Source organism: Schistocerca gregaria, chromosome 4 (genome assembly GCF_023897955.1).
Source record: "Schistocerca gregaria isolate iqSchGreg1 chromosome 4, iqSchGreg1.2, whole genome shotgun sequence".
NCBI classification, from domain to species: domain Eukaryota; kingdom Metazoa; phylum Arthropoda; class Insecta; order Orthoptera; family Acrididae; genus Schistocerca; species Schistocerca gregaria.
This window is the reverse complement of record NC_064923.1, coordinates 543376963-543390910: the sequence shown is the minus strand read 5'-3', so window position 1 is coordinate 543390910 and position 13948 is coordinate 543376963. Positions and strand designations below refer to the sequence as shown.

Below are 13948 nucleotides of genomic sequence, written 5' to 3'. Positions count from 1 at the left end.
TTGGTCATATACAGACAGGTGCATGGCTGTCTGCAGGAATTTTGCCCAAAAGGGACAAGATTCTAAAATTGTCAAGTTTTCATATAACTACTTCTGTGAGTTTCAGATCTCATCATATTCCAAGAACTAAATTTAGTAATATGCACACAAAACTTATTTCATCTAAAATGACTGTATCCATTTAGTATTTTGAAGATTTTTAAGAGTTTTAAGGAACCATTTGCACTCGAGCACAGACGATATTTGATTTACTGAACTTAGATTATGTGTATCGATTTTTTAAGACAAAAAAAAAAAAAAAAAAAAAAAAAAAAAAGGGAATTCACACCGCTCTCATGTGGCAGCCAGTAGGCATCAACACTTTTTATGTCATTCGTTGTCCTAGAAGGACATAATTTTTTGTGTGGCTCCACAGTTTGCCATATTGATACTTATTTGCAGAAAAGAGGTGCAGAATTAATAAGTCGCTTTCATTTGTGAATTATCAGCAATTATTTACCTAGAATTTTACGTGTCATTCACATCGTAATGTTTATGTTGAAATGAATACATGTTTTATTTTATTGTATGCTTTTTTCTGTTTTAGTAGTTTTAGTCACCCCATTGTCATAATTGAAGCTGAGGCCAGATATCAGACTTAGTCTAGAAAAAATATATAATGAACCCTGGTTACGTTCCATACGTTTTCAGACGTGCATAGCTTGATAAATTCATGGCATAAATTGCATTTACTTTATTGTGTGACCTCAATGAACAATGCTACACAAGATTTTCAAGATTTTATGAAAAATTAAGAAATTCAATTCCAATCTTAAAGGCGAATCAAACTCTCAGTACTTAACCAAACAATTATTATTATTATTATTATTATTATTATTACAATTTATTATTATTATATTATTATTTTATTTTATTTTTATTTGTTAAAGAGTGCACAGAAATTTGTCAAAGATGGGGCAAGATTGGGACTGCGTAGTTTAGTGTGGGAATGTGTCGTGCCCCAAGAAATCAGTTTGACAGGAAATGTACCAAGTTTAGAGTATGTTAAAGGGGTGATAGTTATCCAATTTTTTTTTTAAATAACTATAATATTGCTTGATATAGCCAACTCTTAACAGTGTAGAACTCAACCAAAATGGCCTTTATCTCGATGGCTTGGTGTATTATTGTGTAGACATATCAACTGGACTGCAGAAATCGTAACTATGTGTAGATGTTGCTCAGGTGTACACCCCATATAGTTTAAGAACCATGTACAGAGGGATTTTTCCCACCATGTACAAACTGTAGGGATTGTTCGATTAGAGGATAAGGTCCAAACAGGTCTAATGAACTTACGTCCAGAAATGTGTGGTTTCCATGCTAGAGACCATTTATTTGATTGTACTTTGTTACAGAAACTGCGGTCTAATATGCACTTTACCATGCAGCCACCATGATGGTATGCGTGGTTTCCTCCGAGAGGGCAGTACTGTTCCTCATATGTCATGCCCTAGTGCCCTCTCCTGCCATAGTAATTGGTAATGCTGTGTTCGATTCACTCCTCTTGTTGACTCATCTTGTGGAGTATGTGATACAGCATTGTATACAGTGGTTGTATATTTGACTCAAGAGCTTGCTAACATGGTGTTTCCTTACAGAAAGGCAAATGGCAGCATGCAGCGAGGTTGTATCAGGAGACTTACCCCACCAACAGACGCCACAACATTCAATGTTTGCAACAGTGTTTCACAGTTTGTCTGAGATAGGATTGTTTCAGGAAGCAGGAAATCATGAAGGATGTACCCAAAATGAATGGACACCAGACTTGGAGGGAAATATAATAAACACTATGGAAGGCGACCGCTGTGTTAGTACCACGCAGTTGGCCCACCAGTACAGGATAAGCCAGACAACCGTGTGAAACATTCTCCATGACAACTATTACTACCCTTGTCACTGGCAGCATGTGCAGGGCTTACTGGTGACAGATGTTCCACAACGGTAGCAGTTTTGTCACGTGTTTCCAGGATTTGTGCCATCCAGCCTATTCACAGATGAGGCCACCTTTATACAGAATGGTATCTTCAACTTTCATAACAGTCATCTTTGGGACGATATGCAAAATGCCCTGGTATGGTAGCAGCGATTCATCAGCATTGGTGCAGCCAGAATGTGTGGGCTGGAAAAATTTGGCGATCATATTTTTGGACCAGTCTTCCTTCCACGTCACCTAACAGGCTGGAACTATCGGCATTTCTTGTGGGTGACTTTGCATTCCCTGCTGGAAGAAGTGCCATTGATGATTCAAAGGGTTATGTGGGTGCTACATGATAGTGCTCCAGCCCACTTTGCTGTTAACGTCCGGTTGCACCTCAATTGTGTCTTCACTGATTGATGGATAGGATTTGGGGGTCCAGTTACATGGCCAGCTTATTACCAGATCTCAACCCATGTCAGTCAGTATTGACAGACAAAAGAAAACAGACAGTGTGACTGGTGCACAGTAAAGCACTTACTGCACTGAAATGGCTGAACTAACAGAATATATTTTAAACTGTTGTCATTAACAGAAGATTTGTAGATTCAGATGAAACAGTTGTTGTCATGGAGTGAAGCACCTGCTGGATAAGGCATTTCAGCATTTGAATGACCATATTCAAAGAAAAAAGCCACCATTAGACACAAGCACAACATAATTTAACAGTGATAATTTCGTATACCATTTCTCTGCAGATCAGTTTCACAGCAGAACCCTCGCAATAATTTTTCATACTCAGTACCATGCAGCTCCAGTAAGATCTTATTGTGGTGTTCCTTGTTAGATTTACCCCATGTTTCAGCATCTCTCTTCACCTCTTCAGTGTGAGTGGCTCCATTGTTTCATGTTTTCTGCTAAAATGTATGTTGGAATGATACTGTAAGCTCACAGTATTAAATCCCATTGAAACCAGCAACATCAACGTCTGTCTGGTGGTAGCAATTGCTGGGACTGCAATCACGTGGGCACTGCCCAATTCTCACGCAATCTGCAAGGTCACTTTGATGCAGCAGTGGATGATGAGCACAGTTCTATTGCAACATCCTTGCTTCTTCACTGTTGTAGTGAGAGTGGCTCCACTGTTTCATGTTTTCTGCTAAAATGCATGTTAGAATGATACTGTAAGCTTACAGTGTTAAATCCCTATTGTGCTTTGAATATGTCTATGACGTCAGTGACTTCTCTTATAGCTTAAAATCATTTCTTCTGACCATTGTTGAGATGTGGCAGTGGATACTCATGAATTCCTGAACTAATCTTCCCATTGTTTTCTGATGCTCTGCTGTTGCTCCTTTCTGTGGCTTGGTATGATGAGAATGTCTGTGATGTGGGGTGTGAGTGGGGTACAGTCCAGTGGGGGAAGCCCCAAGGATCGGTATTGGGTCCATTCCTGTTCCCTACTTATATAAATGATATGCCCTCTAGTGTTACAGGTAACTGTAAAATATTTCTGTTTGGTGATGTCACTAACTTGGTAGTAAAGGTTATGTGTGCAACATTGGCTCGGTTTCAAATAGTGCAGTTCATGACCTAAGTTCATGGCTTGTAGAAAATAAACTCAGACCATTACATTATAATTGGTCTTAACTACCCTCTTGTATAACATTTGGTAGTTAATGAGAGGTTTGAGAACTGTTGTTATTACAGGGGAATAATTGTATGTCCTGCATTTTCTCGCTGGTTGCTATGTGCAGTTACAATGTTTAATTCGGCATTTTCCAATTAGTTGAGAGTCCAGAGTGCAGTGGTGCTATTGAACGAGTTTTGTATATGTTGTATTGGTCCAAATGTAGGCTATGCTTGCATTTAATTTATGTAATTTTAAATAACTTTTCTGAGGTACATTTAAGTGTCAGTGTTCTACAATAATTTAGTTACTTCCAAGAGAAGCCACTCGGACTCTAATAACATTGTTCCTTCTTTAGCTACCGTTGTGCAGGATCTAAAGAGGGTTTTTCTTTTCTTTTTTTTCTTTAAAAAAAAAACAACTTCAAGGCATTATACATTAAATCTAAACAAATTAGATTAAAAATGTTTATTTATTTAACAAGTTTTTTGTGGCGGCCATATTTTGTAGCAGCTGCCTAGAAACTAGTAATCAGCAAGAAAATGCCTGTTTGCACATGCTGCACATTAATTTTTATTTATACACCCAGACTTGGTTTCACCTTGTTAACAAGGCATCTTCGGTGGATTTCCTGGAATATTAGACAATTTTTCGTTTTCACTTATTGGTTTTCATGTTTGAAACAGTTCACATAAATATAAAATCCAGTGGAAAAGTCAAATTTGGATATTATTTTTGTATGAAAATGTCAGTGAGAGAAATGTGACAGTCAACAACAAATTCCACATTGAACATTTTGCAAAAAAGAGTACAGTTGAAAATGATATTTCAGTGTGTTGTCGGTGGTGGTCATATCTTTGGCTTGTTGCAAAAAATGAATTCGTATCAGTTCTTGGCAGTTTGGTATGTTACAAACATTAAGTAGATTTCAGTTCATGGTTTATTTCTTTGGAATAAAATGCGTCAAAATATTGGTCACTGTAAGTGAAACACAAGCCAACTACATGATCATTGAGCCAGTGAGACTGAGACCGATGAAGAGCATAAGCAGTGTTTGGAAGCAAATCGAATAAGAATTTCTGTAGTGTTTTTCATTATGACTCTGGGACTTGGATACAGTCACATTCAACTCGCTCAGTTGGAGCTTATGCACAAAATACGAGGGTCAGTCAAAAAGTAATGCCTCCTATTTTTTTTTCTACGTTTAATTGTCAGGAAATTTAAATGCAATTACATAGGTTGAAAACCACAACATTGAGGATCATTTTGTCATTTTTCAATGTAATCTCCGCCCATCTCTACAGTTTTGGTCCATCTTTGAACAAGGGCATGTATCCCAGCACGGTAAAAATCACAGCTCTGCTTCCTAAGCCATTGACGCACGGATGTTTTGACGGCCTCCTCATCTTCAAAATGAATCCCACGATGAGCTTCTTTTAGTGGCCCGAACAGATGGAAGTCTGATGGTGCCAGGTCAGGGCTGTATGGGGGATGAGGCAAAACTTCCCATCCAATTTTGACAATCTCGTCAGAGGTGTGACGACTGGTGTGTGGTCTTGCATTGTCATGCAAAAGAAGAACATCTGCCATTGATTTTGTTGGGCGAACTCGCTGAAGACGTGCTTTAAGTTTTTTGAGGGTTGTGACGTATTGAACAGAATTTATTGTGCATCCCTGCTCCAAAAAATCAACCAGAATCACACCCTCTGTATCCCAGAAAACTGTTGCCATAACTTTCCCTGCCGATCGCACAGTTTTGAATTTTTTCTTCCTCGGCGAGCTTGTGTGACGCCACTCCATTGACTGCCTCTTTGATTCGGGTTCAAAAAAATGCACCCATGTTTCGTCCCCGGTCACAATTTTTTTCAGAAACTCATCTCCCTCCAAACGGAAGCGCTGCAAGTGTTGGGAGGCTATTGTTTTCCTTGCCTCTTTATTCTGATCGGTTAACATTCTTGGAACCCACCGTGCACAAACTTTTGAGTACCCCAATTGTTTAATAATCGTGATCACACTGCCTTTACTAAGAGAAATAATGCGACACACTTCATCTGCAGTCACCCGACGGTCACCACGAATGATGTCATCAACTTGCTGAATGTTGTGTGGAGTCACTGCACTCACCGGCCTGCCGCTCCGCTTTTCGTCAGTCAACGGTGTTTGCCCTTCAGCTTCCTTACAACGACGAACCCATCGTCTAACAGTGCTGACATCCACTGTCACAACACCATACACCTTCTTCAGTCTTTCATGAATGCGTATGGGCGTTTCACCTTCTGCATTCAAGAATTCAATCACACAACGCTGTCTCAAACGAACATTGATGTCGGCCATCTTACAAACTTCTGCTGTGCTGCCACCTGTTGACACAGAAAGTTACTACTGCAGTGGATTGCAGAAGAAGGTTTAAGGAATGGCGCCAAATTCAAATTTTTCACTGAACTTAATTTTTTTAAGTAGAAAAAAATGGGAGGCATTACTTTTTGACCGACCCTCGTAATTTGGAACGTCAACAAAACAGATGGCCAGAACTGAACGTTTGACATTCAGATACAAACCAATAGCTGATTACATCACAGATGTATTGGTCAACTTCACAACAATGATTAGTGTTTGTCAACATTGCGATGCTTCGTGGTTTCAGTGTAAACTGCTAGGATTATGTTTTGTGAACGGAAAAGTCAAATTACCACAACTGACACCACTACCAGAGTCACTGGCATCATTGCTTTCTGGCCAAGAACCTCAATCGAAGCATGTCTTGCATAATATACAGAAGTGCGACAGTTTCTTCCTAATGACATCATTTGGAGCAGTGATTATTGAAGAATAAGATTTAAACCCAGCTTTAAGGTCCCCCCCGCCCCACATACACAAATTACACAAACAAATGCCAATGATTCACGAAGTTTCATCAAGGCCCATAAATCAGTTGTGGTTTCTTTTTACAGTAATTTTTAACCGAAAGCAGTAAAGTTGTGTTTATGGCTAACTTTAAAATCCTACTTGTTCGTAGATTAAAACTGTGCAAAGTGCTGTTGGTAAAGTGACTACTCGAATCTAAGCCACACTTTTTTTCCCGTTTTTGTAATCCAAAAATCCGCCTGCGGCTTAGAATCGAGTGCAAAGTAAGCGGAATTTCTGAAAAATGTTGGTAGGTGCCGCCAAAACTAACTTCTGAACTTCTGCCGTCGAATATATGTAGCGCTACACAGGCATTCTTTGCAGGCACAAAGATAAATACTGGCGCCAAAACCTCTGCATCAGTAAACAAATTCTTAAAAAGAAGGTGGAAGACGAGCTTTTTTTCTCTGTCCCGAGTTTCGACCACTGCATTTTCATACATTATCCAACGAAGTAAATACAAATTCCGTATTGTTCATCTTCGAATGTAGCAGCCTTTCAATGTACTACGAAAATCCAACTAGGAAGACTGTTTGGGATGTTTGTCAATATGGACAACTTTACATTCTGAATTTTTTCATACCTGTGACAAGAGATGGTTGCTAATAGGAACTTTTATGAATTGTGAATCACATGCAATATTCTCTTCACCATGCGAATTATATGAATGTAAACATTTTGCCATGTATTCCTATTTGTTTCCTGCTATCTCATTTAAATCCTGTCTTCCTAATAAACTACGAAACTAGAGTGAGGCAACAGCAAACGCGGAAGAATATACATATCATGTCATGTTTATATTCATATTATTCCTATGCTGAATAGTGATACAGTCATAAATGAAGCACGGCAACTGACTAGATTTTTAAACCTAAGATGACTCTAATTTCTGTGCAGAATGTAATATACTAAAGAGGCGTCTGCAAAAATTTTCAAAGGGAGAAAAATTTTTGCTAAACTTTCGTTCAGAACATCTATCATACGCAGTCTATTATTTGGTTCTTGTTGATCATTATCAAAGAAAGTGGCAATGTAAGTAACAGCAAATAGCAGTCTCTTGCTATTGTTTCACTAATGAGACGATTCCTCTCTCTCTCTCTCTCTCTCTCTCTCTCTCTCTCTCTCTCTCTCTTTTTAAATTTGTAAGCGGCGGTAGCGTGCACAAAGCAAGCCATGCCGTGAGCAGCGAGAGGCCGTAAACACGCATTATCAGAATGCGACAAAGAATGCATGGCACAGTACAATAATGCATTTTGAGCGTACAGTGACGGAAACACCTATAACAAAGAGAACGGCACTTGTCAGATCAAAGAAAAATAAGCAATCAATTCAAACCAGACGAAGCACGTGAAAAAGGCTCTCTAGTATAAATAAGGACGGAACGCATGACGCATAGCAATGACTACATGGTAAAGTCTAACTGCTACATTTACCACACCCACGAAACTACTGTAGCTGTATCGTCATTCATTGAACCGAAATTGTCTCATATTACAATAGACCAACTTTGTTTCAGTTTGGAGGTGCAGTCTAAAATGTTTCTCCCCCTTGAATTACGAGTCTCAAATTTCAGGTGCGGCTTAGATTCGGGAAATTTTTTTTCCCTTGATTTTGAGTCTCCTTTTTCAGGTGCGGCTTAGATTTGGGTAAATACGGTATCCTCACAGATGAAGCAGCTGGGAAGGACTCTCTGATACCTTATGTACTAATGATTCCAGCCAATTTACTCATTCATTTTGACTTCTATTCCCAATCAAGATTCCATTTGCAATAAAATAAATGAGGTCAGAGAGAGGGAGGAGGCAGAAATAGACAGAGAATGGGGGAGGAAATGGGAAATGGGTATAGGGAAGGGGGGCGAAGATCAGGACAGAGAGATGAGGGAGCAGGAGATGGATCGAGAGATTGTGTTATAAGAGATGTACGGGGGGGGGGGGGGGGGGGGGGTGATAGACTGGGGTATGGAGGGGGATGAAGTGATGGACAAAGGAAGGGGAAGGTGGAGAAGGATAGAGAGGGGTGGCGAAGTAGATTAGATTGTATGTCCAGTTGCCATACATATGTGGCAACTGCAAGGCATTGCCAAGTTAACTAGTTCTATAATGAAGTGAAAAGGGAAATGCACTTATAGTAAAACTTGTAATTCATTACTTGAATATCATGCAGTTTTCCCACATGTGGAACCAGTTGAAAGCTACTTCTTTCTTGTGAGACAACTAAATTTACATGTGGTTCACTAATGACAGATAATTTTTTGATGGATACTACATAAGTTCCTGTGGCTAATATTTCAGTGTCTTTTTAAATTATCAGCCCATGCATAGGGAAACTATCCTGAAATTCAACAGTTTTAAATGCACTTTCTGTTTAAATGTTGGCAGTCTAAATGTTGAGCCATTACTGTTGCAACAGTTGGTCAGTAATAAAAGAGATCTGAATGCAACAACCAGTTTTTTCTTCTTCGACTTTCTTCCATCACTTTGACAATCAGTTCTCTATAGTACCAGATGTTTTGGACCCCTACTTTCTTGTTTTTTGATGCTGTGTACCATTTCTCAAAGTGGATAATTGTTTCCCTGTGTGCATTATTATCTTGACTCCATAAATAAGAAACACAACTTAAGGCTAAATGATCCTGCCATTCTTTATCCATTGAATTAATCTAAATTACCTGTATTTTCTGAGAGTGGCATTTTTCACTGTTTAACAGAACATTGTTCAGTATTACTTTGTAGTATATTTACATTGTTCCTATTTGTATCCTTGCATTTTTTTGTAGCTTTGGTATATTTAGTTGTACAGTAATTTTCAAAAAGAAAATGATTACACCTTGATTGATGATGGAATGGCAGCTACCTAGGTGCTTTGTAATGTTTGTCGTATTTCCGTTCCAGACCATGTATGTAACTTCTCTGGTTGGTTGTAGTGGATCAGTGGATAAGTAAACTGAACACACTTTGTATTATTTCAGAACTATGTATTTCACTCAAGAATTACCCTTATCATTCAAGCAAACATGCTACTCTGTCGATAAGAAGAAGAAAAGACAAGACTGACTGTAGAAAAGAACCATGTTAGCATTTAGAGGCACACATTCATGTATATCATTATCTATGCCACAGTATTAATATTGAAGCTATCTTACTGTAGCAAAGGAAAAATATTTAATTAAAAAAATCAGATGAACATAAGTGAAAAAAAAAATGTTTTTCCTTGCTTCCTATTTGTTTATTGTATTACAGTGTCCCAACCATTTCCCATTGTTCCAGTTAAAAGCATCCATATGGGCTCTTTCCCATATTCTACCCTGTGTACATGTTCATTTTGGTGTTCATGATGCTGTGGCTTGATAAACATTTTGTAAGTGAAAGGAAAGATCCATAATTCCCTGGACTCTGTGCATCATTTTTCTTTGAGCCTGTTCCAGTTTACCTCTTCCCATGGCATCATGTAATAGAGGTGAAGACTTATTTCTTGCCTCCTAATAATTAAAAACAAATGCCCCTTATATGAGGTTGTTTGTACAGAATATGAATTCTAAGTTTGCAGTGTTGCAGATATTGTGCTGTGAAATTCATTCCACATGATTCATCCAGGCGATATTGCATTAGTTTTGATTTAGGGTCACTTTTTTTCATTTTGATTATGTTTATAATTATTTCTAGAGTGTTACTGGTGTGCCAGGTGGAGTGGCTGAGCGGTTCTAGGCGCTACAGTCCGGAACCGCGTGACTGCTATGGTCGCAGGTTCGAATCCTGCCTCGGGCATGGATGTGTGTGATGTCCTTAGATTAGTTAGGTTTAAGTAGTTCTAAGTCCCATAGTGCTCAGAGCCATTTGAACCATTTTTGTTATTGTTGTCAGATTATGATTATGCAAGCCTGACATTCTCATGTACCACACCCATCATATCACTTTCATATATTGTCCCAGCTTTAACGTATTTCAATGCATTGCTTAATACCTACCAGAAAAATGTCTATTTATGTGCATGTAGTCCATAGACTGCACTGAGGGATTTTATGCTAACTCATAATCTATAATTCTATCTTATTTCTACATAATAAGATGTCGTAAGGTCCCCAATCAATATTGTTGACTGACATGCAGTTAGTAATATTGTCCATTGCTGTTTAAGGCCTTAATCATTATTGTAATGTCATACTCAAAGAACTAAAGCTGGAGATGTGCATAGGAATGCTTTCCAGAGAGAAGTGGGCGGGGGTGAATTTTTATACTAGAAAAAGAGCAAGATTGTATTCTGAAAGGTGGTGTGACTTCTGACCTGTCATCAGCTTCTATCTGCCATTCCCCATAATTCATCTGCAAGTGATTGGGTGCCTTTCCCAGTATGGTTTCCTCAAGTAAGTTAAGGTAAATGTCAGGATGGTTTCTGGGAAAAGGTCATCTTCCCTGTCCTTCACTAATCTGGATGTGAGTGATCCCTCCCAAATGGCATCATCATTGATGAGACATTAAATCCTAAGTGTGTTTCCTTTTCAGATCAGTTTGTCTTTCTTAATTTGTGTTTGTTGTTTCCATTCTGGAAATCCATTAACATAAAAATATTTGTTATCTGATTTCTTATTTTTTATTTTTGCTGGAGCTCTCGTAAGACATTATAGATCATTTTGCTTTGTAATGTGTAGCTCCTTCATTGTATTGAATTTTAGATTCCATACCTATGTTATTTGGTAACTGAAATAGCCAGTAAAACAGTAAAATTAAATAAAAAAAACTTATTAGGTACATTGTACAACCTGAGCCATTATCATTAATATTTTCTGTTGATAACCAACAAAGTTATAAATGATTTTGGAGGCTTTCTTGACATTCTTTTGAGGGGGGGATATTTGTTCCACTTTGATCAGAAAAGAAATATGCGTGGCTACACACAGATTTGTCTTGTAAAGACCAAATTTAACCATTGTGTGATATTGCTTAATATTTTAATTATATTCCATTTGTGCCCAGATAACTTTTTGAAATTCCTGGCTGCAGAAACAGTGCAGTGGCATGTTTTTTAAACCTATTTATTTTGTTGTTGAGGAAAGATAAATATTTTCTTTGTTTTCCTTCTATTTATTAGGTATAGAGGTCGTTGAAGAAGTAGTGTTTTCAATGGCAGAGGACTTTGCGGATCCAGTGGAACTAGCAAACCAAGCTACACGTCTGCTCGAAGAGCATGACCTTACAAATGTCCTCAACCAGATTCCTGCAGATGCATTTAATGACTTGTTCACTGGTAAGTAGAATTATTATTGACTCGTACATCACATGAACTTGACAAAAGCAAATGCGCACATTTGTGACAGTGCCTATTCTTTTTCACTCTCCAACACTCCTGTTGGCTGGTTTGTTCTTGCCCACTCTGACTTCCTCTCCTGTGCAGATCTTTTCATCCTAGATTGACACCCAACACACAATTTCCTCAATTACTTGTTTTTTGTATTCTAATCTATTTCCCCTTCCTACCCTATACAGGTCACTGTAGATAATCGAAGTCATTCCATGAGGTCTTAACACGTATCCTAGAGTCCAGTATAATTAGTGAAATCCACACATTCCTTTCTTTGCTGATTCTACATAGAACCAACCTCCTTAATTCTTATAAGCGGTCCACTTAATGTTCATATGTAACACCAGATTTCAGGTACTTTGATTCAAAACTTTTCAGTTTTTGTCACAGACCATGATTCACTTTCATGCAGAAAGCTGTGCTGCAGATGTAATTTCTCCTTTGTCTTTTTCATTCTGAAATTAAGTCATATATTCAATACTGGTAGACCTCTTTTGGTGAGAATGCTCTTTGTCCTTGCTGGTCTGCATCTAGAGTACTTCTTGCTTCAAACACCATGCGTTGCCTTGCTTTCAAGGTAGCAGAATTACTTCACTTCATCTACTGTGATCACTGTTTTTGATGTGCAGTTTTCTGCTGATGCCATTTCTGTTGCTCGTTAACACTTTCACCTGTTTTAGTTTACTCTGAGTCCTTATTTTGTACTCGTTAGACTATTTATTCCATTTAGTGGTCCCTGTAATTTTTCCTCACTTGCATTGAGGATAGCAGCATCATTGGCAAATTTTAGCCTTGGTATTCTTTCCCTCTTAAGTATAGTCCCTTTTCTGTATCTTTCCTTTACGTCTCACATTGCTTCTTTGATAGACAGGTTTAATAGTGGAGGAAACCACTCTATCCCTGCCTTATATCTTTTTTGACGAGAGTATTTCTCTTTTGTTCTTCTTATTGTTCCTGCTTGGTTCTTGTACCTGTTGTGTATTACATACAGTGTGTACCTTTATTTATGATGATGTTGCACCACTTTACATTGTTGAATCATTTTTCGAGGCTTAAAAATCCTATGAAAGTCTATTGATTTTTCATAAGATGTGCTTCCATCATCAAATATGACTCTCTGTCTGATGCCTTTTCATTTCGTAAAACCAAATTGATTTTCATCTCACAGATTCTTTGTTTTCTTTTCCATTTTTTGTGTATTATCCTGATTAGCTACTGTCAAGCTGACAATTTGATATTTCTTTAAATTATCTATCCTTGCTAAATTCAAATGGTATGTCACCATACTGATACATGATATACGCTAGCTAAACAGTCAGTCAGTTGTCACTACGTCAATGACTTTGTAAGTTCTGATTGAATGTTATCCATCCCTTCTGCCTTGTTTCTTCACAAGTCCTCCAAATGAAAACCAATTACTGCCACTTTCACACTATCAGACAGTTTTGTGCTATTCATGAGGGTATGCCAAGTGTAATATTTATGACACCTCTAAAAGATGTGAATTGTAACCCTCATAATACTATATGGGTACCTCAGTGTAATACTTTCCACCAAAAAAGATACACCAGGTGCAACATGCACTGGGATGTAGCATCCGCACGCTTTTTTCCTAGCACAGCTGGAGGCAACTTGCTAACTTCTTGTCGTGTAAAGGTGATTCATAGTCATCATCCCAATTGATTTTTTTTCTGTGCTGGCTGCAGACTTTAACGTGCATGCAATAAACAGTGCAGAACACAGTGGTAAAATGGGAAAATCTCAGTACAACTAAAAATGAGAGTTGTGTAATAATGGGATGTCCTCGATGTTGTTTTATTCACACAGAATTACATAATAAAAAAAAAAGATTTCAAGAGCCAGTCTATTATTAGTGTTCACAGCAGAGTTTCTATTAACGAATCATCGTTTCCTGAGTACCATAAAAAGTTGTACATAATATGTCACATGATGTTCAGATCAACACGAGATTATACATTTTTCAAGGCAACTTTTAACAAAATGTTCCATCTTTACTCAAAATTGCAATTCACAGCCTGAATCTTGTCTTGCGTCTTCATTAACGGATCTTAGGTTCCTATTGAGCTACACTCCTGGAAATGGAAAAAAGAACACATTGACACCGGTGTGTCAGACCCACCATACTTGCTCCGGACAAG

At 38.1% G+C, this 13948-nt stretch overlaps 1 protein-coding gene across 3 annotated transcripts in view; it reads left to right on the top strand.

Annotated features, from left to right (window-relative positions):
• The window catches only part of LOC126366012 (INO80 complex subunit D-like), a 156957-nt gene that overhangs the window by 122417 nt on the left and 20592 nt on the right, over positions 1 to 13948 (top strand). For all 3 annotated transcript variants that reach the window (XM_050008864.1, XM_050008863.1, XM_050008865.1), the window contains one exon: positions 11580 to 11735. In XM_050008864.1, the coding sequence (XP_049864821.1) occupies positions 11580 to 11735 (156 nt within the window). The remainder of the gene's footprint in view (positions 1 to 11579; positions 11736 to 13948) is intronic.